Source organism: Coturnix japonica, chromosome 1 (assembly GCF_054131305.1).
Source record: "Coturnix japonica strain WE chromosome 1, WE-NBRP24, whole genome shotgun sequence".
Taxonomy (NCBI): domain Eukaryota; kingdom Metazoa; phylum Chordata; class Aves; order Galliformes; family Phasianidae; genus Coturnix; species Coturnix japonica.
The window spans coordinates 151,598,109-151,624,112 of NC_140663.1; the positions used below are offsets into that span (position 1 = coordinate 151,598,109).

At 37.5% G+C, this 26,004-nt stretch overlaps 1 protein-coding gene across 8 annotated transcripts in view; it reads left to right on the forward strand.

The window, feature by feature from the left end:
• The window catches only part of DGKH (diacylglycerol kinase eta), a 136,428-nt gene that overhangs the window by 91,019 nt on the left and 19,405 nt on the right, over nt 1-26,004 (forward strand). For 7 of the 8 annotated variants that reach the window (XM_085536109.1, XM_085536108.1, XM_085536112.1 and 4 more), the window contains 15 exons: nt 6,827-6,933; nt 7,946-8,071; nt 9,201-9,303; nt 10,976-11,138; nt 13,426-13,534; nt 13,804-13,943; nt 15,280-15,367; nt 17,657-17,742; nt 18,635-18,734; nt 19,665-19,941; nt 20,384-20,512; nt 23,020-23,154; nt 23,970-24,087; nt 24,948-25,058; nt 25,200-25,296. In XM_085536109.1, the coding sequence (XP_085392235.1) occupies nt 6,827-6,933; nt 7,946-8,071; nt 9,201-9,303; nt 10,976-11,138; nt 13,426-13,534; nt 13,804-13,943; nt 15,280-15,367; nt 17,657-17,742; nt 18,635-18,734; nt 19,665-19,941; nt 20,384-20,512; nt 23,020-23,154; nt 23,970-24,087; nt 24,948-25,058; nt 25,200-25,296 (1,889 nt within the window). The remainder of the gene's footprint in view (nt 1-6,826; nt 6,934-7,945; nt 8,072-9,200; nt 9,304-10,975; nt 11,139-13,425; nt 13,535-13,803; nt 13,944-15,279; nt 15,368-17,656; nt 17,743-18,634; nt 18,735-19,664; nt 19,942-20,383; nt 20,513-23,019; nt 23,155-23,969; nt 24,088-24,947; nt 25,059-25,199; nt 25,297-26,004) is intronic. The other variant, XM_085536113.1, reaches the window with a different exon arrangement.

A 26,004-nucleotide genomic window follows, 5' to 3' on the forward strand; every position in this document is an offset into this window, starting at 1 on the left:
CAAGACTTCATTTTTGGATGCATGTCAGCATGCTGCAAATGCATTTCTTTTATCTGTTATAATACTGAAGGTCTGCGTATGATTATGTGTGTTATCAATACCTTTAGGTAGTTAATGGTGCAGTTGACAAGGAACCGTACAGATCCATTTCATAGAAAGTAGAAGTAGCATAGTTACATCCAGCTTCTCTGGTATATGTTTTCTGCTGTGTGTAAGTCATTTGGGCAATTTTAAAGCAAGTTTGGTATTTCCCATGTCTGATATTGGCAGATGGAAGAATCATATGCTTAACTAAAATGCAGTTGTACTGCCTCTATGTGCGGATACAGCTATATTTAATCAGGAAAAGGAAAAGAAAGGCTCCTTTCCCTTCATAATGTATTTATCCTTTTGTAAGTTAATATGGCTATTTTAAAAGGTTGATTAGTGGGAGTTATTCTTATAAGATCATTGATATTAATGGTCGTAGCTCATCATTTTTCTAAGTGTTTTCTAAGTGTGGTTTTAGTGCTTCCAAGTACAGTTCTTTTTTCCAAGGGGCTTATGTTAACTTGAAGGAAATTTCCACATTTGGACTTTGTCACCTGTCTGCATAACTTACTACAAACTATTACTACCTTTATTCACTTTTCTGGTGCCAATTGATCTTTCATCAATTCTTACCAAAGACTGGATTGGCTTCTCCTTTGCCCTCAGTTTCGTAAGCATTTATGGCCTGGATTGGTTTAAATATATATATTGTGGTACCCATCTGTCTGTTAAGAACCTCTGCTTTCTTCTTTGGTACGAGTTAGTATCTATTTTATCTTTCTTTCCCCCCAGTATTTTAAAAAGTAAAAGGAGTACCTTAATTATCCGTCTAATCTAAATCAGTTGATGGTTGGCTTTGGTCTGGAAATACTCATAATTCTCCTCCAGTTCCATGAAAACCTCCTCATGCAAAAATATACTTTGGTTTGATGCTAGTTCTTCCTCTGAAACTGTTATGTGACTTGAGTTCATGTTTACTTGCTTCTGTCATGTGCACTTCTGATGCAGTTGACCATCTATTTCCTACTTACCCCGTGCTAGCAATATATATTGTTTGAAAAGATGATATAGTAGGTACTGAGACTTAATATTCCCTGGACGTGTTCTCTTCTACTTTTTCTCATTGCGTTTTGGAAATAAACCTGTTTAAATATTCATGCCTGATGTCTGAAGCCTCTAGTGCTACTTTACTCTGAGAATCCATTTATATCTATACTAAATTCAATTATATGTGTGGTCATTGATCTCGAGATTCTCTATATTATCTTATGTGTTGAAAAGCATGAGAGGCTTCTTCTTGAGAGATATTGAAACTCTTCCTCCTTTCCAGTGGTCTGGGTTACTGGCACACCAAGCTATCTTGAGAGTAGCTTGGAGAGCTACTTTGTGCTCTTTTGATCTGACTCTTGACTACTAGCTATAGGTAAATATAAAAACCAGTTTCATTCTAATGTTTTGCAGTTTACAATACATTGAAAGATTAGTCCTCACATATTTTATTCTCTTAGATCTGCTGGTCTCCAGCAGTACTACCCAAATGTTTGTTCCTGCCTGACTGCACAAGCCTCGTTTCTTTTGCAAGTAAGGCAGGTGCCTTCTTTTTTCAGCACCTCTTCCCTTCCAATAACCTTTGGCAGAAGTTGGCCAAATTAATTGCAGGCTACTCTGAGGATGCCCCTGTAAGTTTGTTGTAAGCCATGGTTGGGAAGCAGAGTGTGTTAATGCCTTTAGTGGGTGATTGAATATAGTGTGAACTTACATCACTTCAGAAGTCAAAGAACTGATACTTCTGTCAAGCTGAAGATGTAAATTCATATCAAACTATCAAACTGGGCTGCATTCCTTTAACTGCTAAAAACAATAAATTTAAATGTATTTGTGCAGTTGTACAGGGATGTTTTGCCCACCAATTTCTTTTTTTGTGTCTTCTCAAAGATTATGTACTTCTTAAGTGTTGTCTGTGTGTGCTGTTGATGAACAGATATTTTCCTCTAGCTATCTAAAGGGATGATCTTCCTCTACATTCATCCACAGTCTTTACTAGGACAAGGAGATTAAATATTTTCTTTGGAAGTTGTCCCAAAGAATCTGAATCAAGTAAGGCTTCTGTTCTTTATGCTCCTCAAATGTTTCTGTTATTCAGAGCATAGCTTACTTGTAGACTTAGGAGTCTAAGAGGCTATCAGGTAAAGATAGGAATATACGTAATGCTTCAGCCTATAGATCTTGATCACTACCTACAGACACTCTCTCAAAGCTCTTTAGCCTCAATTACTCTGTATTAACACCAATTTTCTGTCCAAGTCTTTGACAGTGGAATGCAGGTGTTTTCTGTTTTTTTTTTTTTTTTAATTTATTTTCTTTGTAGTGTTTTTGTTATGACTGAATCTTGATTGCAGAACATATGTAATAAGCTGAAGATTACAGTTTAAATGAGATGCTTTCTACTATGATGAATTGCATGGACAAAGCAATGTTAAAAGAACACTTTACAATCATGACTCAAGCAATAAGAAAACACTGGGATTAAATTATCTCAGTAATTTCTCTTCATGCACTTGTTCTTTTTTTGTTGATTGCTTTTTTTCCCCGCAGAACTCATCTTCTTACCCACTGCACAGGGCATTGCACATATGCTCTTTGGATGTTCATCATTTCCAGGATTTTTGCCACATTTTCTAAAGACTGGAGAGTGAATAGTGAGTGAAGCTACCCATAAGGGAAAGGACATTAATAAAGAACTAAGCTACAATAAATAACAGTATTTTGTGCCTTTGTATCATACTGCATCCCTCTGTAATCCTGGGGAAATCACCTAAATGATATTTTGGATCAAATCAGTAGCTAGATGTTGTTTTTATTTTCTGGATACCTCAGTTGAAGACCTATATCACAGATTGGATACATAGTCAGTCAATTCCGCCTCTGATTTATTGTATTCAGTGTAGTACTAAACATAATAATTAAATAGAAGGGCTAGAAAGAAATGAATGTTTGTGTCTAAAAAGCAGTATTTAATTAGCTTTTGTTAAGTGAGACAAATACTTGTTGAAGACTGCTATGAACGAGACTGTGGTGCAGCTGCATACTTGACAAGAATCATATAGTCCATGAAGTGAATGACGGTCCTCTTCTCAAAAAGAGTATAATTATGTAACCGAAGACTTACCACCTGCATATGGAAGCTAAATTTAAGTTGCATGACTAACTGAATTTTGTGGTCCTTGACTTTTTAATATGAACATTCTTTTAGTGCTGTCTTTGTAAAATAAATTAACTTAGTTACCGGAATGAAAATAGTAAAAGCTATCAAGAACCTACTGAATTTTATCCTTCATAACATAAGCATAGTCTGCAACTAGGAGTGAAGTTAGGTTGCTGTTCTCACGTGAGTCACTCCATTTTCACTGAGGTTTTTCAGTCCTCCATGTGATTGTGGTTTTGGAAACAAAACATCAGGTTTCATGGACTGTTCTCCAATATAAATCCCATGTAGACAACATACAACTATCGGCTCAGGGTTCTTCAGTTTCAAGACTTCAGCTTTGGCTTTTGAAGCTGGAAAAGTACAGTCAGAGTTTTTTGGTTTTCAAAGAATACAGATTAGAAAACTCATCATAAACTAGTGATAGAGTGCTATCTTTGGCAGGACACTCCATGCCTTTTCTTCAGTGTAGCTGAATTAATTGATGGGTGGATAGAATGGAAGGCCTTTGAGGCAGAAGTGTTTGTTTCATTGCAAAAATCTCTATTTTGAATGTAAGAGATTCTGTGATGACATTCAGTAATGTTGACTTTTCTTCATTATAGATAATAATAGCTGCAGATTTAATCACTGTCTGAGAGCAGATGTTGGTGCAACTGTGACAACTGTTCGCTAATTAAGTGGTTCTCTTGGTTGGTTTTCAGAGAGATCAGCTTCATGTTCCAGCTAGAAATATTTACACAGGAAATTAAAATGTGAAATGTTGTTCTACAAATAGTCTTGATTTTGATGGGCTATTTTTCTCCTTTACTCATCATTTAAATTTCAGTGGCAAAGTAATGGCAATTGATGCTTAGCAACATGCCTGCATGTTTCCAGAAGATTTCAGATATCAGATTAATCCATGAATGTAATGCAGTATCGCCCGAGATAAAAGAAATTAGGGGGTAGTGCTTGAGATTTGATTTGAAATGTCCCTTCCCCTCTTCTGCACAGTGATGTGTTTGTCTTGGAATTTCCATCTGGGCCTTAGGATCACTGTTTCTAGAAATGTTTGTTCCATGCTCAAATGAGCAATAATATTTGTTTGATGATATTGGGTCTGCAGTGGAGTGATTTGCAGAAAATATGGTCTCAGATTTGAATTATATCGTGCCCACAAATCAAACTTAGGCCGTCGTGAGACAGGTTAGTTTTACCCTACTGATGTGTCGTTGCGCTAGTAATCCAGTTGTAGCTTGCCGGAATATTGTCCATGGTGTGGCTTTCTGCAGCTCTTCAAATTCTTGGTTTGAATTTGTTCCTGCTTGGTTGAGAGAGGGTGAATACAGAGCTCTGAGATCTAGGTGGTAGATGAATAGGGTTTGAAAATTGTTACTTTCCTATGCCTTAGGCATTTGGAATTTCCTACTGCCCCTCATCCCTGATGTGTTGTACCTTGTTGTACCTCACAGCAAAGACAAATACATGTCATTTGTGAGTTAGAAGCTGAATTTAGTGGCACGTCTTCTCCAAAATATTCAAGAGGCAAAACTGCTAAGGCCCAACATGCTGGAAACACAGTCTTTGTTTCTGCACTTGTCTGACAGATGAGATTTGAGGCAAGTGGAACCAGTCTGCATTGGCAAATGCACAGTATGATGCTGAGCTGTTCTGAAAATGCAAGCCTATCCTGTTGGTTGGGAGCTTTGAATGCTGCTTTTTGAAATGGCCAGGGGAGCTGCTGTAAAGCAACAAAACTTCTTCTGTTTCCATTTCTTTCTTTGATCTAAACACATACTGTCACACATCTCCCAGCACAGGGATGTTGGCTTCCAAACTCAAGTGTTGCTTACCTAGTTTCCATCCACTTTTAAAATTGATCTGGCAATAGATCAGTGAAATGAAAATGAGAAATGTATGATTCACAAGACCTTTTGTACTGTGGCTTAATGTTTTTAATGGTGGACAAGTGATGGGCCAAACCTTTTGATTGTTTCCTGTCAAATATTTGTTCCAAAGAGACTACTTCTTTTGGTCTGCTGGCTAGTTCTCATAAACCTTTAATGGTCTTTGCTAAAATAATTTATATAATGCACTCTAAACAGAATGATCTCATATGCTTCCAGTAAGAAGAAATACCCACGGTTGCATGCATCACAGTGTTTGGGGTAGAGTGATATCGTTAGCTAGTGATACTAATTAAGCGTAATGAGATACAAATAGTTATTAGTTTGTCTGACTGTACTAGATGTCTGTGCTGAGTTATGACAGTTAGTGCATTTCTTATAAATAATCCATTAAGAAGTCAGGTGTCTCTTACTGTAACCTCTTAGAAAATACTGTAACCACTTCTTGCCTGAATAAATATATCATCACTTCATTCTTCCCCTTCTCAGCTTCTGGGAAAGCCAGCGTGGTGCAGTGTGTAAAAGGAATCCTTTAACCAAAGAAACTGAGCTTCTGAAGAAACACTCTTCTACCAGACACTCTCCCACTACATCTTAAAGATTTAAAACACCAATATGATTTGTGCCTCTATAACAATAGGCAAAAACATGGAGGTGTGTTAGAAGTATGTTAGTGACTCAGTGCATTGCACTGTATGCGAAAAACGGGCATTGGTGTGAATTTGAGGACACAGTTAACATGGGCTACGGCTAAGGAATCAAAGCACAGTAATTCTCAGCTGCTGAGCTTTCTCACCATCCTTCCATTAGAGCCTTTGAGCTTGGCCACTCGTTCATGTTGTGGAGGTTTGAAGATATACCTGAGCCAGCAGTGTGTGCTTGCAGCCCAGAAGGCCAACTGTGTTCTGGGCTGCATTAAAAGAGGGGTGACCAACAGAGAGAGGGAGGTGATTGTCCCCCTCTACTCAGCTCTTGTGAGGCCCCATCTGCAGTACTGAGTCCAGGCCTGGGGCCCCCAGTACAGGAAGGACATAGAGCTCTTGGAGTGGGTTCAGAGGAGGGACACTAAGATGATTAGAGGGCTGGAGCACCTCTCGTGTGAGGAAAGGTTGAGGGAACTGGGCTTGTTTAGCTCAGAGAAGAGAAGGCTCCAGAGAGACCTCATTGTGGCCTTCCAGTACTTGAAGGGAGCATATTAACAGGAGGGAGAATGGCTGTTTACATGGGTGGATAATGACAGGACAAGAGGCAATGCTTTTGAACACTGGAACAGGTTGCTCAAGGAGGTTGTGGATGCCCCATCCCTGGAGGCATTCAAGGCCAGGCTGGATGTGGCTCTGGGCAGCCTGGTCTGGTGGTTGGTGACCCTGCACATAGCAGGGGGGTTGAAACGAGATCATCACTGTGGTCCTTTTCAACCCAGGCCATGCTATGATTCTATGATATGTTGAACTCTTTCAAAGAGTTTATGAAAAAACTACCAAGGCTGCATAAAAGATATGTTGTCCTTAAATCCAATTTAGCATGTTACAGCTGGCGTGATTATAAAGTGAATTTTCTTTGTGTTAGTTTGTGTCATGTGTGCAACAGTAAGTGGCATGTTGTTGGCTGTTTTATGGAATATGTCTGTTTAATCTTTTAGAACATGTATCACTGAAATGCAACAAATAACACAGTTTACGTGTTCATGTGTGTCTTGCAGTGTGTAAGTTTAAAGCACATAAAAGATGTGCTGTCAGAGCAACAAATAACTGCAAATGGACTACATTAGCCTCCATTGGAAAAGATATCATAGAAGATGAAGATGGTGTAAGTACTATTCTTATTTACAGTACTTTCCAATAGCTGGTTCTTAATGGAAAAAATGGCTAAGCATAGAAATGTTATCATGAGACCCATTGAACTAATGGTACATGGCAGCATTCCCAAACAGTTTTCAAAGATTATCATGGTATTTAAAACAAAATGTTATATTTCTTTCTTACAAGACAAGCTTAATGTCTGTGGACACTAGATTGTGTGCGTGGTGCGAGATTTTAAAGACCACATGCAGAGAAACTGAAGGTGAATAATTGCTCTGAGAATTTCCTACTGCTCTTAAGCAAGGGTGGTATTTTGCAGCATTACCAAGCTGTTTTGGCATTCTATTTTGTGTCCTCCTTACTGATAGCTGTTCCCCAGAAGGCATGTTAGGAATTAATACTAAATTGCACACCTACGAATTTCTTTTAATGCACAAGTTATTATTAATGGGACAGTGAGCGCACTTATAGAGCGGTGAATTATCAATCTTGGATGACTGAGGTGGTACATAAAACCACAGATGAACTCTTCTCTTCTGGCTGTTCTTCTGAATTTAATTGTTGTGATGGGTTTGTGCTATGTAGTATGTATTAAGTGACTGGGTACAAATTTGTTTTAGGGAATCTCTAGATTTAACTACCTCATTGTTTTGTGATGGTTGCACAGTGTCATGAATGGTTGAGTGAGAAGTATATCCCTTCTTTTACTATGAGATATGTTTGAGTAGCTCAGTGGTAGTGATGGTGATAGGAGAATGGTTGGACTAGATGATCTTGTAGGTCCTTTCCAGTCTTGTGATTCTATGATTCAGCTGCCACACTTTCTACCCAGCATATGAAACAGCACCACAGTCCATTTTTATAGCAGTTGCCTACCAAGAATCAGCGTCACTTCACTTTGCCATTTTTTGGATGAAAAGATAGAGCTATGGAAGTAGTTATAGTCCACCTGTAATTGAGAGACAAATGGTATGATTTCTGTATCTGGGTGTTTAACTTCTATGGCTACTTTTTCACAGATAGCTATGCCTCACCAGTGGTTAGAGGGTAATTTGCCCGTCAGTGCCAAATGCGCAGTCTGCGACAAGACCTGCGGCAGTGTTTTACGCCTACAAGATTGGAAGTGCCTTTGGTGTAAAGCTATGGTAGGTGCCACATCCAAGTGCCTAAGATTTTGCCAGCTCCATTGCTTGCCATTATTTTTAGTTTTTCATTTCATAACTGTGCTTTTAGATTAAGTAGGGAGAGGCAGCTTATGCAAACTCAGGTCTTTCTAACGTTCAACATTTCTCATCACTGTCCTACTTCTTTCACTTAATATTTAATACGCCCACAAATGCAGTTTTCTCTAATAGGTGTTACCCAATGTGATTTCTCTGCTTTCTCCTAACTGATAGCTGTGGAGGTTCAGATGCCTGTTCTGTATGCGTAATAAACATATGTTAACATTTTTGTCTCTTTCATAACAGTTAACTTGCATTCATCTTTAACAATATTACTGCAAGACTCTTGACGTTCTCTTCTTTAGTATACTTTGTCAACAGCTGATTGACAGTGCAATTGCTTTCCCCCTCAGAATATAATTTTTTACTTATTGTTTTTTTAGTTTTTCTAAAAAGAATGCTAGAATGTATGTTAGAATATATACATATATATACACATATGCTAAATTATAGAACTAAGAAGTCAGCAGCTTTTTATTCTTGAAGCTCTCAGTATATAGATTTCTAAGGCTTTGTGTGTTGGCTGTGGAAAGTGACTGGCATCTCAAGAGGTTATTTGAAATTAGATAAACTACATCTCCTTCCATATGTGTGCCTGATATTCCAATAGCTATGGAAGAAGATAATATAGCACATATTTTATGGGACATTGGATATGTTTTCAGCTGTTTTGGCTGGCTTGTTCATCTTCCAGAATATCCAAGTGAACTGCAAGTATGGAGCAATAGCTTTGCATGTGCAGAGTGTGCCTGCTCTGCTCAGCATAGATGCTGGCTGCTGGGAATTTGGTCCTAACTTGCTAAGGGATGGAGGTAAGCCATTCAATTGAAAGGACAATTCATACCTGCCATAGGGGTAGTCAGAGATGAAGTTCTCCAAACTTACATTTTGTAGAATGTGTAACCAGCTTTTGTGGTTAAACACATATATTTTTGTACAGTCCCTCTATGCCTAAACGTTATATTTTAGTCTGCTTTTGTTCCACAGATACTCTATCTGTTGTAGTTCCACCACTGCAGATTAGGGAAATAATTTTTTCTTTATTTTCTAGGTTCATACTGCGTGTAAGGATCTGTACCCTCGTAAATGTCCACTTGGCCAATGTAAGGTATCGATCATACCTCCAACAGCACTAAACAGTATAGACTCTGATGGTACGTAGTATTGTAGCATGTTCAGTGGCAGTTCTGGACTTGCAATGACTATTGAATTCTGTATGACTAAGCAAGGCTAAAATCCTTCACTTGAACAGGTGAATGTTGTCTTCACAGTTAGAGAAAAGTGCAGTTTTCCATGTAGCTTTTTATAGGGTTATCTATTCCAGAACATTTTTAAAAGTTACCCTGCTAGAAATGTTCTCCATTTTTTGTTTATAACTCTTAAAAATTTTTAACTGAATAAACCTCAGTAATTAGTTAAAGTAGCCCAATGCCTGCCTGACATACATCCCTTCGTAGAATGAGCTCTCAAAGTCAGATAACTGCTTCATATTACATGCTACTGAATGTAAGCTGGCCGAATGGCTCTAATTCAGCAGCTGCCTTTTCAGGCTAAAGAGCAGAATGGCTCATGTGGTTTCTTCAAATATCTTTCAAATAAAATTAAGAATCATGCAACACACTGATAAAGACACTCAGCAAATATTCCAAACTCAGAGGTGCTCCTTGATGTCTCAGAATAGAGATATGTAAGCAGACTGTACTTGAAGGCAGGGAATCGAATGAATACAGACTATCATGATCCAGCAGTTTTCTTTCTATAGTTCATGTTGATACTGAATGTAGACCAGCAAATTTAACACAGTTTAATGATTTTTATTGTATGAAGATAATATAAGTCCTTGTTTATACTTTCTATAAACACTCTGCTATTTATTTGCTCTTTGGTCTCCAGATCAGAGCACTGTTCTACTACCTATTATTCATGATAACAAGATTGTTCTATATTTGAAATGACTTTGATTGGCACTACAATAAATTAAAGAAATTTTATTTAAAATTATGCATTATGATAATGTGGAATTATAGTAGCATCCTTTAATGGCTTTTTTTTTTATGTTATAGCTTTAGCATTTGTTTTAGGCAGTAAAAATGGCACAGTTATTTTAATATTGCATGAAATACATGTCAACACCCACGCCTGTGATATCTGATTTTGAAGTGATGCTGAGAAAGCACTATGTCCATGGAATATTTATGTTGGTAACAAGAAGTGTCCATTAGTGCCTATTGAGACTCTTACTGAGAGCTTGCTGTAATCATTTAAGACCTGTGTTGATATTAATAACCTTTAATCACAACTGAAGGTCTCTTGTTCAGTGAGTTTAATATAATTAATACTCTGACTTCAGCCCCCCAAAAAGTTCTCATGTGAAGAAAAACTGAATATGAGAACTTTTAAAATCTGTGAGTATTCTTAGAAAATTCAGGCTTGGATGATCCAGTTCAACCTAGTAAAGAAAAATCAGATGAGAAACCAAACACTTCCAGCTGAAATATGTATTTAATTCTGTGATAATCTGTAAAGAGATTTGAGCAATATGCTAAAAAGTCAACCTTGTTTACTGTGGAAGAAAATAAAGCTATTGTCTTCAGGATTTTACTAAATATAGACACTGAAAGTATTGGAGAGAAAAAATGAGCTGGTAAATCTCGAGCAATTACATTTTCCTTGAAGGGCTGATATTCAGTTTAGCATTTACACAATGCATGATAAAATGTACTTCTTTTGTCTTTCATTCCTTTCTTCCTCTTTTCCATGATTTCTTTTTGTGTTGTTCATATTAGAAAGCCTTATTTATTTCATTCTTTCTAACTATGTTCACAGGTTTCTGGAAAGCCACATGCCCGCCATCCTGTGCCAGTCCTCTTTTAGTTTTTGTTAACTCAAAGAGTGGAGACAATCAGGGAGTAAAGTTTCTTCGTCGATTCAAACAGTCGTTAAATCCAGCTCAGGTGTTCGATTTAATGAATGGAGGACCTCACTTAGGGTAATGACCTTGGAAATCTTGAGCCATCCTTTCTGTGAGGGAATTTAGTGCAAAGCATAGTATTGTGTTGTCCCCTCATTGCAATAATTCTATCACCAATATCTAGCATGTGACTTCCTATTTAAAATTAACAGTAGATGACAGAGTTTCTGTATGAATTCTGGTGGGTGAAGGGATTGCAGGTTAATATTTTCCTTTTAGGAAGCCTCATCTGCAGCAGGTGATCAAGTACTCAAAGACTTCCATCACTGTAGAAGTATGTTCAAAGTGTGATTTAGATAACAAATGCAAGAGGACATGAAAATGAGCATCTCACATAAATTTGGAGTCAGCCCACAATTAAAACCACCAGGCATCCAACAAAATCTAAAGGTTAATTATTGGAGTGCTAGAGGTGGGGTTTGAATACTGGAGGCCACAACCCCAGCATCTTTGGACATTCGTAAAGATTAAATTCATGCACACTTTTCTGTTGTGTAACCTAATTCTGCTCAGTTGTAGACCTGTGGTTCAGTGGCATACTAAGATCAGTTAAGGCCACTGGGAACATTATTTTTTGTAGTCTTAAAGATGGAGAATTATGCTTGCGTGATAAGATTCAAACCCAAGCAAATGACAAACTTAACAATGAGCAAATAACACAAATGCAACGGAGTACAACTTGTATCTTTATAGTTAGTGCTGTGTTTTTAAATTATACTAGCTCTTTAACTTGTAGTATCTTTTATTATAATCTTTTTAATCTATGTCACTTTCAGCTAACATTTTGTCCATGTAATTATCATAACGGATGAAAGTAAGGAAGGCTCATTTTAACTGGAGAGAATTTTGAGACAATCTGAAAAATACACCTGTTTGAAGGCTCTCTTTCCTCTTGTGCTTTTATATATCAACACCATGATCCAAGAGGTTCACTTTGCATTTTGCACAGTAATCGTAGGTCAGATTGGTTGCTTTTAAACATTCTTCCTCAAACAGATTCCAAACAGAGGTCCTTAGCAGTTATTCTATCCGGTAGTAACGATGTCTACTTTTTTCTAGTCCATCTAAAAAGCTTAGTTGCATTCTTTCCTCAGATAAATGTATCTTTTGTTCTCAGACTGCCTATCATGTACAAATGACATTATTTACTTGACAAAATATAAAAGCTTCAAAAAACTGTGATCCTAATATGTTGCTTTTTAGAAACAGTTCTCAAATTATACATATTCTGGAAAATAACATGCATTAAGATAAACATATTTATTTCTGTTATTTTAAAAGCTAGCATTTTTAAAATTCATTCATTTTAGATTTACTTATTTTGCTTTTAAATCCCTGTTGTTCTTACCTCTTGGTTGTTTCTCCATATCTCATTCCCCTTTCCTCTCTGTCTCATATTTCACAGAATCACACAGAGCCACAGAACTGTAGGGGTTGGAAGGGACCTCTATAGACCACTAGCCCAAGCCCCATGCTAAAGCAGGTTCTCTGCAGTAGTTTGCACAGAAATGAGTCCAGGCGGGTTTTGAATGTCTCCAGAGAATGAGACTCCAAGACCTCTCTGGGCAGCCTGTTCCAGTGCTCTGTAGCCCACCAAGTAAATAAGTAAATAAGCTTTTCCTCATGTTCATATGGAACTTGGGTTCCAGTGTGTACCCATTGCCCCCTGTTCTGTCAATTGTTCTGCTTATTATTTCTTCCTCTTCTTTTCTGTTCTGGTGAAGGGTAGCATATTGTGTAGAGCTATAAGAAGTAAAAGCAGGATATTGCTTTGAGTATGTAATATGAAATACATTATTTGTTTTCTGTTGTCATCACCTTGCCTGTAATAATTGCCTACAACTGTCCTTACGTTTAATCAGCCACAAATTGGCGAAAACCCAGTGGTGTTGTGGAGGATATCCTGTTGTTACATCTTAACAGCTTCTGGTAAAAAAATTCCCTATGCTTCTGACCTTAGCGGGAAGCACAGAACAGCTGTAATTTTGAAGCTTAGAATTTTTATTTTTTTTTTTGAATAATAATGATAATAAAATCCTGAAAACAATATCAAGGGAATTCTTTTAAAATAAAACTCTGCATGTTATTTATTGGAAATGCCAGTATAAGTTAAATATACGGCAACAAATGAGATATGCAGATAGCTTTACTACAGTAGCTGGTTGCATCCACATACCTCATAATAATAAAAGACTTGCCATTGAGGTGCTGGATACCGCGTATTCATGTCATGTTTGCTCACAAGTATAACTGGTGTCTTAGTGGTGAACGTGACTGGCTCTAACAGGTTCCATTTTCTCCCCAGTTTGCGGCTATTTCAGAAGTTTGACAACTTCCGGATTCTTGTATGTGGTGGAGATGGAAGCGTGGGTTGGGTGCTGTCAGAAATCGATAAGCTCAGCTTGCACAAACAGGCAAGTGTGTATATTTATTTTCCTTTGCTATATTCACTGTGCTTTTGTAAGCTTATTCTTCCTCAGTTTGGTTCTTTCTCATCTATGTGTATATAGTCAAAACTCTGTTAAATGACATTTTTTTTAATGCACCATAATTACACTGTTTGATTTACAAGCTTTTGACACCAGCTGAATAACTCACGTTATTGAACTAACAAGTATTTGTAATAGATTTACTTTCTCCTTCTAGTTTTCAATAGTAGATTTGCTCCTGTGTTGTGTTTCAGTGTCAGTTAGGGGTGTTACCCCTTGGTACTGGAAATGACCTTGCTCGTGTCCTTGGCTGGGGAGGATCCTGTGATGACGATACGCAACTTCCTCAGATTTTGGAAAAATTGGAACGAGCCAGCACAAAAATGTTAGACAGGTAAACTGATGTGTATATATGCCTGATTTATCATGAGATTCGAATTGTATTTGGGTTTCTTGTGGTCTGAACCCATCATAGAAACTTAATTACAGAATCATGGTATGATTGAAGTTGGCGGGGACCTCTTGGTCCATCTGGTCCAGCCCTTGCTGCAGCAGTGATACCCACAAAAGGGTGCCTTGGACCATGTTGAAATGTCTGTCTGTAGAAGGGTACAGACCCTATTCATGAGGAAAGTCAAAACAGTAACTGAGACAAATATCCACTGTCTGCTTCAAACCAAAGGGTCAGAGGGGAGGGTGGTTGATGAGAATTGTTGTTTTACACAAAGATGATGAACTGATGGAGCTGTTTGTTAGAAGTTATAAATATTAAGAAATTTCATAGATTCAAAACCATTCTGGGCAATTTCACAGACTCCCTGTGTGCTACTAAATAGCATTACAGGTAGCGTCGTTATTTAAGAAATACCTGAGTTCTGTATCTTCAAGAGTGGGGAGAATTTGCGTGTTGTGCCTTTGCTCTTGCATGCCTGACGCATCAGCAGCTGTAGGCAAGATGCCAGGCGAACTGGACCCCTGATTTTCTATGCTAAGTTGCTGGCCAGATTTTTTTATACATAAAGCAAATGAACAGTCATAATTGCTAACTATGAGATCACTCTACAGAAAAATGTATATAGAGGTACTTGTTACTGATCTTTAGAAATAATTGCTGACCTGGGCTTTCTGAAATATTCGCAGATTAATTCATACATTCTTCTTCTGTACTGAAAAGAACATAGTTCACTTTGTGCTCTAACTTCAATGGAGTTGCTCTCAATACCATCTTCAGTGATCTCTTGCTCTTTTCAGCAGGTGTGAAGGGTGTTGATATTAGCAATTTCATACTTCCTATGCTATACTGTCCTTTACCAGGGGAAAATATATATATCTAAGTCAATGAAAATGAACTTACTTCAGAATTTGCTTTGTTTTCCTGCCTCCATCCATGAAATTGTGATGCTAGAGCTTTTTTGTAGAGTCACAGTCACAGAATATCCTGAAGGAACCCATAATGATAGTAGATTCCAATTCCTGGCTCCACAAAGGAAAACCCAAAAACTAGACTGTATATCTGAGAGCACTGTCAAAACACTCCTTGAACTCTGGCATCTTGGAGCTGTACCCTCTGCCCTGGGCAGGCTGTTCCATGCCCACCACCATCTGGTGCAGAGCCTGTCCTCAACCCCCAACTGTCCTCGTTAGCTTCATTAAATGTCCCAGAATTTCTTCACAAAAAGAATAATATCTCTAATAATCTGGAAACACAAAAGCCATTATGTTTCTTTTAGGTGGAGTATAATGTCATATGAACTAAAATTACCAGCAAAGCCTTCTATTCCTTCAGTCACTGTAGAAGAGGAGTCAGAGGAATGCCAGGTGACGTTTCGATTTCTTTTTCATGGGTTTAACTTTGAGTCGCTGATATGACAGAGTTTGAAATATCATTACAACACTTCTGTGCATAATAGAAACAGATGTTTTCTGATCTGCTAACTCAGGACAGTTAATACCTTCTCACTGTGTGGATATCAAGCAGTCACGGTTTCATGTTCTGTGTTACTTACAAAAAATGAATGAAGCTAAAGAATCTTCAGCAGAGCTGTAGAAGTAAATTGGTTCTAGAAATACAAGAGAATTTGGAATAAGCACTGAGAAGAACACTTTAAAGGTGATGGTTGTTTTCTGAAAGAGAGAAGTTGTTGGAGCTTGTAGAAGTCAGCTACATTGGGTGATACCACCTGCTGTTGTCCTTTTAGAGAGCTTGAAATCATTAGTGACTTCAGAAAAAGGAAAGTGTAGTCTGTCTTTAAAACTAGATTTGTGTTTGTGCTGTCTGATGAGGATTCAATTTCGTTTGGAGAATGAGATGCTTAGATCAAATCAATTGACATAAAAAGATTGATTAAGATGACAAAGTAATTTATTCCTGAGGAACTTAATGCATGTCAACTTTAGCTCAAAAGTACTTGAGAAGCAATAATTAATCAGGGGGTTCTTGAATGATTTAATGATTCAGGCTGTCTTAATCTGCAGGGAGGTTGTAACCTTTGGCAGCTTGTTGGATATGGAGATACAGAGAGACTGGGGCTGCTCTGACTGTAATTCTAATGTAGTTGTTTCCAGTGTCAGCAGTGCAAATTTGAGGTTTTTTCTTCTCTAATTTTGCAAGATTTAAGATTTTCTGGTTTATCTTCACCTTGTAAATACATTTTCTTCTTGTTTGTTCTGGCTCTGAAATTATGTTTAGCCTCTCCTGAAAATATAACTGAATAGTTATATAAAACCTCTTCTTTGGAAAATCAATTCTGCAGCCTATTACTCTGATTTGGAGAAAGCCATTTTCTTTTGAGCATGCTGTTTAATCTCTTTGTCTTTAATTTATTGAGATAAGATATTTTGGAACAGATAACTAACCTTACATGTAATTAATGTGTTCAAGTGCAGTGCCAAAATTAACTGTAAGTACATAGCTCATTCTTTGAGTTTCAAGAGAACTATTTCACTTGGTTTGGTCCCTGAAGACTTTACTATTCAACTTCATACAGTTGTTCATTCTTAGAGATTAAATGTAGGTATTGTTTTCCTCCCTTGAAATTAAAATTCACAGAATAATTTGGGTTGGAAGGGACATTTAAGATCACGTAGTTCCAACCCGCTGCTGTAGGCAGGGACACCTCCCTCTAGACCAGATTGCTCAACCTGCTGGTCACACTTCTCTTGATGACTTCTGCATTACCAGTACACACAATTGATTTATCATCAGAGCTCTACAATTAAGATTGGGTTTTAGAAGTTAAAAATTGATATATCTGGTAAATATTAAGTATTAAAGTGAATATTAGAAAAAGAGTTATAGGTACATGTCCATGACAAAAACACATTGAGACATCTTAAGAGATTCCTACAGGAAGCCATTAGAAAGTTTCAAACTGCAGTTACTTTTTAGCTTTAACTCTGGAATGTGGTTAGAATTTGCTGTTTAAAAGGAGATCTGGATCCATGCCTGTTTTGAGGCAGGACAGTGTGTGAACATGATTCTGATCTCTTCTCAATCTTTTGTAACTCTTGTAACACTCAGGAATTCCTCTTGGCAGGGAAAGTAGGAAAATGCACACACTTTTCTTCCAAAAACTTTTTATGAAATCTAAATAGGGGTGAATCACAAAGAATTTTCTTTGATAACATTATACCACGTTTTACAGCCTTTGTCGGTGGGAGTGCTTGGGGAGTAAGATACCATTTGACAGCAAAAAGAAAATTCAATATAATAACCACAGACATTTGACTTATTCTTAGTCAAGCTGCTTGGCTTCATGGAAGCTTTGCTTGTTTTGGAAATAAAAGAAATTAGATTATGATTGTTTAGTATGTAACAAACCCGAAAAGTTGGTAGATTGTTTCTACCTGATGGGCTACTTTTACCTTTTTTTAGAGAACGGAGGAAAAGAGCTCTGGATCAAGTTCTCAGATACAGTTTTACTTTGAATATTAAAAACTTGTTATGTGAAATTTAGTGTGTAGATAGGAGCAGCATTCCCAGCTGCTTGACCTTGCAGTAGGTCTGCCGTGGAAATCCTGCTATGTTTAAGGTGTTTTGACACACAAGTTGGTGTTAAAATGCTGAAAAAGGTGGCAATTGAAGTCTTCTTTCCTCTCTGTTTTCAGATATCTGCTTATGAGGATTCAGTTGCTGCTCATCTTGCAAAAATTCTCAATTCTGATCAGCACTCAGTTGTCATATCTTCTGCCAAGTGAGTTGGTCATTTTTATGTACTGTGTAGGATAAATCCTCTGTGTGATGTTACAATCATGATAACCTTCTGTCTAAGCCCAGTTTGGTTATCGCAGGCCCAGCTGGTCTGACTTAATACCTTGGAACAGATGTTTGTTCTGCAAAGGTTTTATGTAGTACAATTGGAAATAGATAATAATGAAAGCATTAGCATTTTAAAACAAATCACATAATATAAAATGCTTTTAATTCACTCAAAATTCACACAGATTACATATGAAACATACAGTCGCTAACATAAAGATGTGACCTACTTCACATCACATTGATTCTGTTTTGTCTTATGCATTCCTACATCATTAAGAGGGCAAAGAGCTTCACTGCTGTGAAGCAGAATTTCAAATCAGTAGCTTTGTTACAGCAGTTTGTGGCAGTTCTATAATCAGTGGTCTCCGACAACCGGGTATTTTCTCTTTCTGCAAACAGAAGCTTAAAAGCAAAAGAATTGCTCTGCACATCATGGGCGTCTCTGAAATAAGTATTCATATAGACCGTGTTGAAAGTTAAACTGCAGAATTTGATTATCACTCCAAATTCTAAATTGTATCCATATCTTGTTAAATATATTTAGTTCACATAAAATAAATTAATACTGGTCATGTTAATGTAAGTTCTTAGAAATAAGATGCATACTAAGGTTTAAATAAAAGAAGAAGGAGACCTTCTTTTAATAGATTTTCACTTGAATTTTGCAAACCACAGAGAAAAATATTATTTGCAAATCTTATTTGACAAAAAAAACCCACAAAAATAGTCTGTGACTGTATACACATAAATCACTTGCCATAAGATTTTTCTATTCAAAACGTGCTTATTTTATTTTATTTCTCCCCCTTTCTATTATTACCAAGAATACTGTGTGAAACTGTAAAGGACTTTGTTGCCAAAATAGGGAAGACTTACGAAAAACCAGTGGAAAATGCAGATGAAGCTGATGCCATGGCCATTAAAGTAAGACTGTGACTATTTTCTGAGTTAAGATTTTCTTCTTTTTTCTTTTCTTTTTCTTTAGTTTCTGGCACGTGGGCGTGTTTAATTTTCAAATGGCTTTAGGATGCCCATTTTGGCTCCCATTTCACGCAATAACTTTAGAATTCTATTCTTCTGAGTGCTTAGACCATCTTTGCACTGTGAGGTCTCTACAAACTCTACATATTTTTTGCCTTTACAAAAGATAAAACACTGAATGTACGAAGAGATGGAGTTTGTTTGCATTCGTATTTATACTTTTGTCTGAAGGTGGTTGCGTTAGCTACAGGAAAACAACCAACTAGTGGGAGAGTTATGATGGAAGAATGAATGGAAGAGAAATTACAGCGTTAAAAATAAAAGTTTAAGCTACAAATTGTAGAGATCAAGTTGCAGAAACACTGAAGAAGACAGGAGGGTTTTGATTGATGAAAAATATTTCATGAACTCAAAAGAAGTAAATAAAATAACAAATAACTAACAATCCCAGAGTTCAGAGATTAACAAATGGCAATTACTTCATGATTCATGGTTCATGGAATCACTGAGTGGTTTAGTTTGGAGGGGACTTTAAAGATCATCTACTTCCAGCTCCCTTGCTATAGGCAGGGCTGCCATCCACCAGATCAAGCTGGCCTTGAACACTTTCAGGGATGGGACATCCACAGCTTTTCTGAAGGGTCTGTCTACCAACAGGCGGTACAAACCTACTCATAATCTGATAGTGCAAAATGTTGAATCCACGTTTGGATTTTACATAGATAATTCCATAGAGATGTAGGCACAATCATACATTGTGTTCATACCAAATGGAGAATGTAGATCTCTCTCTGTAATATCATGCTTAATTTCCTCAAGATGTTCACCTTCATTTCTTCTTAGCATATGTGTATTCTTTCCCCCTTTTCTTAGTGTTCAGAGCTAAATGAGAAGCTTGACCTGTTGCTCCAAGCGCTTCACACAGAAGCCCAGGCTGCTCCTATTCTCCCAGGCATCACTCCCCCCATTGTTGAAGAAGAAGGAGAGGAGTTTTCAAGTGAGGAATCCTTGTCCGAAAGTAAAGAGCAGTTAGCGGAGTGTGTTGCAAAGTCTTCCACCCAGAAACTCTTCAAACCAAGAGAACAGTTGATGCTCCGGGCAAACAGCTTAAAAAAGGCTGTGAGGCAGATCATTGAACAAGCAGAAAAAGGTGCACGTTCATCTTTATGGATAAGGATGCTTTTTATTTTTCCTTAGAGCTAGCATAAATTTTGACATTGAAGCTTGAAATCTGTATTCTTACAGTGCATGAGGTTATTATGAACTGCAAGGACAGAAATGCAGCATGTTTAGAAGTTGGTGGTGGTCTGTTTGCACATATGAATACATATTTATGCATGTGTGTGTCCTTTGTAATTATTAACCTTCAGAAAATGACAGTTTGTGATGGAATTATATTGATGGGCAAAGGACTGCTATAGAATCATTTTCATCAGAGAGGCAATAGAAATCTCTCATGAATATTTTAAAACTTAAAGCTACAGAAAAAGAACAACCCTAATGCTGGTTTTCTTTTTGTGTGTCTTTTCTGTAGAGATCTTTAAACTTTTTTCTTATTTTTATTTATTTTTATTTTTTTTTTAAATAAGCAGTTGTGGATGAGCAGAATGCTCATAGTGAAGAACAAGTGAACCAGTCCCCAGTAGAATATAGCAAGGAGTTGGACGAATCCAAAGAAGAGGAAAAAGAGGAAGATACAAAGGAATTTGAATCCCAGTCAAGTGAGTAAAATAGCAATAAAATCATATTCAAGTGTACAGTCTCCTTACATAGTCGGTTGCATAGTTTAAAATGGTTTATTATTTGCATTGCTTTTTCTACTCTCTGAGAAACATCTTTGTCTATAATGTTTCATATGGCTAATCAAGTGCTTGATTTCTGTGTGTAAATTAGTATTTATGGAATAGTGTTGATAACTTATGTCCTGACACAGAATAGAATAATAGAACCATAGAATTACCCAGGTTGAAAAAGACCTTGAAGATCATCGAGTCCAACCTCAGCCTAACCAGTACCCTAACTCTAACAACCCTCTGCTAAATCATATCCCTGAGCACCACATCCAAACGGCTCTTAAACACAACCAGGGATGGCAATTCAACCACCTCCCTGGGGAGCCTATTCCAGTACTTGACTACCCTTTCTGTAAAGTAATAGTACTAATTCACATGTTCAAATGATAGGGTAAAATCTCTCCTTCATGTGTCCATTACAAAATCTGGCAGCAAGTGGCTGCAGTGAAAGAACGTCTGTCTGTGAGGGGCCCTCACTTACCCCAAGCCGTGACAAATCTTCAGAGATGCTGTACTCCTGAGGTTCTGCATTAAAGCTGGCATCTGTGTCAGTGTTTCCTACCTTAGAAATACATCATTAGATTGGTGATGTCCACTTTCAACAGATCCAGCACACAGAGGATGCTGGCACTAAGAATGACCTGGTCCTAATGCCACTGATGTAAAATAAAATTAAACACATGCTCACGTGTGTTTATATATATATATAAGCCCCTGGTTTCTCAGTAGCACAATTTCTGTGCCTGTTGCAGGATGTGTTATTCTTCATACATCTGAAATATGTGAAATAGAGTGCATATTAATGTTGTCAGTGGGAGATAGCTGCTGAGGGAGAGAGCATGAAACATGGATTCAATTATCTGCAATGAAACATCAGTTATACTCATTAGAGCTCTGTTGTTTTTATCAAAGCATGAACAGCAAAAGTTTATCTTTATTGTAGTTATCCCCACGAGCCTCATCTGTCAAATAAAGAGCAGCTGTTCTGTTGATTTTCCTGTTTAATGTAACTGCCTGGTTCCCATGTACAGAGAGAACAGACTGTATGAATAGCACTGTGAATTTTTCAGTAGTGTAAAGAAAAATATAAGCTGAATGTGTCCTGAATATTACATTTTACCCTCCGAGATTATTTCTGGTCACTTGATGAAGGTAATATTATTCAGTATATTAATTAACATCATTTGAATATTTCATAACTCCTGCTGGATGTAGTTTGCCATTTTTGTTTCACTTTTTTAATGTTACAGTACAGTGTTTTATCATTCCCATGTACAAAGTAGTTGTACTGTATTATTGGCCTTCTTGGACACCTGGGCATAGGGCTGGCTCCTATTCTTATCATATCTTCACTTTCTCCTTGACTTTCTTCCCTTTTTCCTGGGCTATTACTTGCCTTTGTCAACAATAGTTTGACCAGCTGCCAAATTGACATGTTGCAAGATTTTCTTCATCCATATTCTGTACAATTTTTAACACATAAATGTTTTCAACTATTCAGGGAATTCCTTTTATTTGTGAAAAAGAAATGATGGCAAACTGATCTCCTTTGTGATCTGTGCAGAAGATAAAAATATCTGAATGTGGCTTTCTCTTCCCTTGCAGTTTTCAGTTTGGTTGTAGATAAAGATATCAGAGTTTTGGTTGATGTTTTCAGAAACCTGCTGCAGGCAGGAGGTCAATTTTAGCTGCTTAGAGCAAGGATTATGGCTGTCCATAAGGTGGCCTAATTTCAGCCTGGATTTTATAATAGCTATTTATAACAAAATTACTATAAACATATAATACTTTGGTTTCTATTATATTTAATATATAATGTAGGTATATTTATAACTAAATGCTTCTTAAATTTAAGTTCAAATTTGTATTAATTCATTAACATTTATCCTTTAATAATAATTGATTTTTTTTTTTTTTATTATTTTTTTTTGCTTTCTGAAGTCTGCATTTTTGTGAAACTTGACCATAGAATCATAGAATGGCCTGGGTTGAGAAGGACCACAATGGTCATCTAGCTTCAACCCCCCTGCTACAAAAAGGGTCGTCAACCACCAGACCAGGCTGCCCAGAGCCACATCCAGCCTGGCCTTGAATGCCTGCAGGGATGGGGCATCCACAGCCTCCTTGGGCAACATGTTCCAGTGCATCACCACCCTCTGAGTGAAAAATTTGCTCCTAATATCTAACCTAAACCTCCTCTGTCTCAGTTTAAAACTTTCCCCCCTTGTCCTGTCACTGTCCATCCATGTAAACAGTTGTCCCCCATCCTGTTCTGAGTTTTCTTCCTTGTTTTTAGAAGAAAATATGTTGTGTGAGGGACAAAGATGTTTTTCACTGAAGCTTAACAGATGCTTTTGAAATACTTTCAAGGCTGTATAAACAGTGTATTCACCACAATAGCTCTAGTGAGTTCTCTCTCTTTTACTTCTGAACAGGTAAAACTGCACCGAGATCTCCTGATCGACGTACAAGTCGAGGTATCCATTCTCAGACAGGCTCTTTCTCTGCTCCAGCTTTGGCTGCCAGCAAAGAGAACCTCCCTGTCCTTAACACTAGGATTATCTGCCCAGGTAATTGTGATTTTAAAATCTGGTGTTCATCACACTCTGTTAACATTGCCTTCTGTTCTCCTTCATTCTGTCAAATAACACTTCATGCCTGGTGCTCTACGTGGAAATAGAACCCTCCAAAATCATCTGAACTGACAAACCTACCTTCATGTTGTATCATGTAGTAGGAAGTGCAAAGGAATGTAGAATACTGCTGGTCATTTGGTACAACACCAGTTGTAGCGAAAGTGTTGCATTTGATTCTGAATGATGAAAAATTAGAATGCAGGGTCTTCTATCATTCATTCTAACCATTGGAGGCTCTTAAGGCTCTGAGCTGCTGTACAGCTGAAACAAATCTGTTCCTATCCAAATGCAATTAATAGTAGAGGGCACTAACTAAGTTTTGACTAACTTAGTTAATACATTTAATGAATGATGGATATGAGTTTACATTTTTCTTCAGGTCAATTTAAGCGAAAGCTTTTAAAAAGTACTTTTCCCTATTTACTTGCATTACATAGTATTTTGTGTTGTGCTCCATGGTCAAAGTAGGCCTGGAGAGTTCATCAGGTCTTCAGGAGCCTCTCATCAGCTCATGCTTACCAAGCTAAATATATAAGCATTCACTGAAGGATAGTTGGGATAGTTGCTAGTTCCAGGACCAACCACTTGAATATTGATCTTACGACAGTTGATTTCCAAAGCACAGGATGAAAAGAAAATTGCGATGAGTTTAGAGATGAAAATTAGGCTGAGTAAAAACTCTAATGATGTTTCTCTATTTATCAGAACTGTTTAGTTATTTTCTTGCTGGTTTTGTTTCTTTTTATCAGGTTTAAGGGCTGGCCTAGCTGCTTCTATTGCAGGAAGTTCAATTATTAGCAAAATGTTACTAGCTAACATTGATCCATTTGGTGCTACACCATTTATTGACCCGGATCCAGATTCACTGTAAGCGAATTCCTTTTCCATAATTTACTGTTTCACTTCACTTAGCTTTGCTTAAGCTTTTTACTATGAAATTCTGTTTTGCTATCTATTTTCTGTAGACCTCAAGATCTGGAAACACATTGGATTGTGCCATTTTAGAATAAGCCCTTAGTTATGAGTAGCCCAGGATTGTCTTGTAGCAGCAGAAGTAATGGGAAACATTTGCTCACTTACCCATTGAAAGTCTCTGAGAGAACATCAGTATATCAGAACTGGATTCCCTTGCCTGAAGTGCTGGTTTGCACGCAAGCTAAGCTGCCAGGAAAACATTGAAACAGGGCCTTGGGGTGGGGGAAGAAGGGTCTGCCTAAGGGTTGGGGCAGTAAGGCAGATATTTTGTCTTCTAAAGTGTCTCTGCTTCTCATAACTGGATGTAGCATTGACAGAGACTTACAGATGGCATCTGGGTTGTGGGCTGTGGCCCTGTGTGGAGACTCTAAAACAAAGCACTGCTGTGCCAGTACCACCAGCATGTCTAAATGCAGCCTTGGTGCTCAGCCCACTTCGGTGCTGCTGTCTCAGAGCTGTGTACAAGGCAGATCTTACCTCCTATTCCACTGTTATTTTGGGTTTGGTGGAGATACTGAGGTATTTTACAGTTTCTTCTTTGCCCTACCAGAAACTACTTGCACTTGCAAAGGAGACAGCAGCCAATCTGTCTCCTTGACAACCATTAGGCTTCCTCAGGAAGGTTCAGAGGATGGTCTTGTGATGTATCCTGTTAATGTGTCTGTTCTGAGAGTATCCAGCATCTTGGTCGTAGTTCTGTGTGCCTAGGAACTGTAAAAATGTACAACTAACCATCTCTTTTCTTCTAAAAGGGAGGGATATTCAGAAAAATGTGTCATGAACAACTATTTTGGAATTGGGTTAGATGCAAAAATTTCACTTGAATTTAATAACAAGAGAGAAGAGCACCCTGAAAAATGCAGGTAATTGTCAGTAACAGAGCTGAGACATTTCTATACATCTTATTTTCCTTCTCTCTTTAATCATGTTCATCACTTTTTCTTTCTCCTACAAATACAAGACATAATGTTTGTATTTCAGTGTGTTATTTTACCTGTTTGCAGAAGTCGGACAAAAAACATGATGTGGTATGGAGTTCTTGGCACAAAAGAGCTACTGCAGAGAACGTACAAGAACTTGGAACAAAAAGTTCAACTCGAGGTAATTTTTGTTCATAGGTAGAATTAACTTTTTGCTTCTGCAACATGTAGTGATGAATATGATTCCCCTTGAAAACTATTCGAGTTCCTGTGTCAGCCCAGGCTTGTAAAATCCTTCCCTCAAATGTCCTGTCTGAAAAAACTGTATGTAAGAGGTGATTCCCCAGGTGATTTGTTGGAGTTGAATGTCAGTATTTAAATATCTCAAGATATCTGGTTTCATATTTGTTGTAAATGCTTTTTAGACAATGTTTGAAATGTGTTGCATAGATAATATATAAAGGATGTTCTTTAATGTGCACTGCCTTAGATTGAAAGATCGGGTTTTAAGGACAATAACAGAAATGTAGATACTCTAACAGAAGGAAAAGGTTACCAAATTTTAATCCTTCAGGTTCATTTTAAACTATCTGACAGCTTGGTTACACATATAGAGAGAGCACACAGATGGCCTTAGGAAAAAAAACATCCTAACAGAAGAGGGGAGATTCTGAGTGAGAATCTCAAGAAGCACAGTTATACCTACAGAGTCTTACTCAAATAGGTGTTTGAGATAGTGACACAGAGACAGAGAAAGGTATTATCACAGCATCAACAAGTGCGGTATAAATTATCTGAATATAATTCAGTTCTAGCACCAAATCTAAGTGTTATTCACAATACTGGGACTTTACAGGGGATGATAGAAATAGTTACCAAGCACACAAAA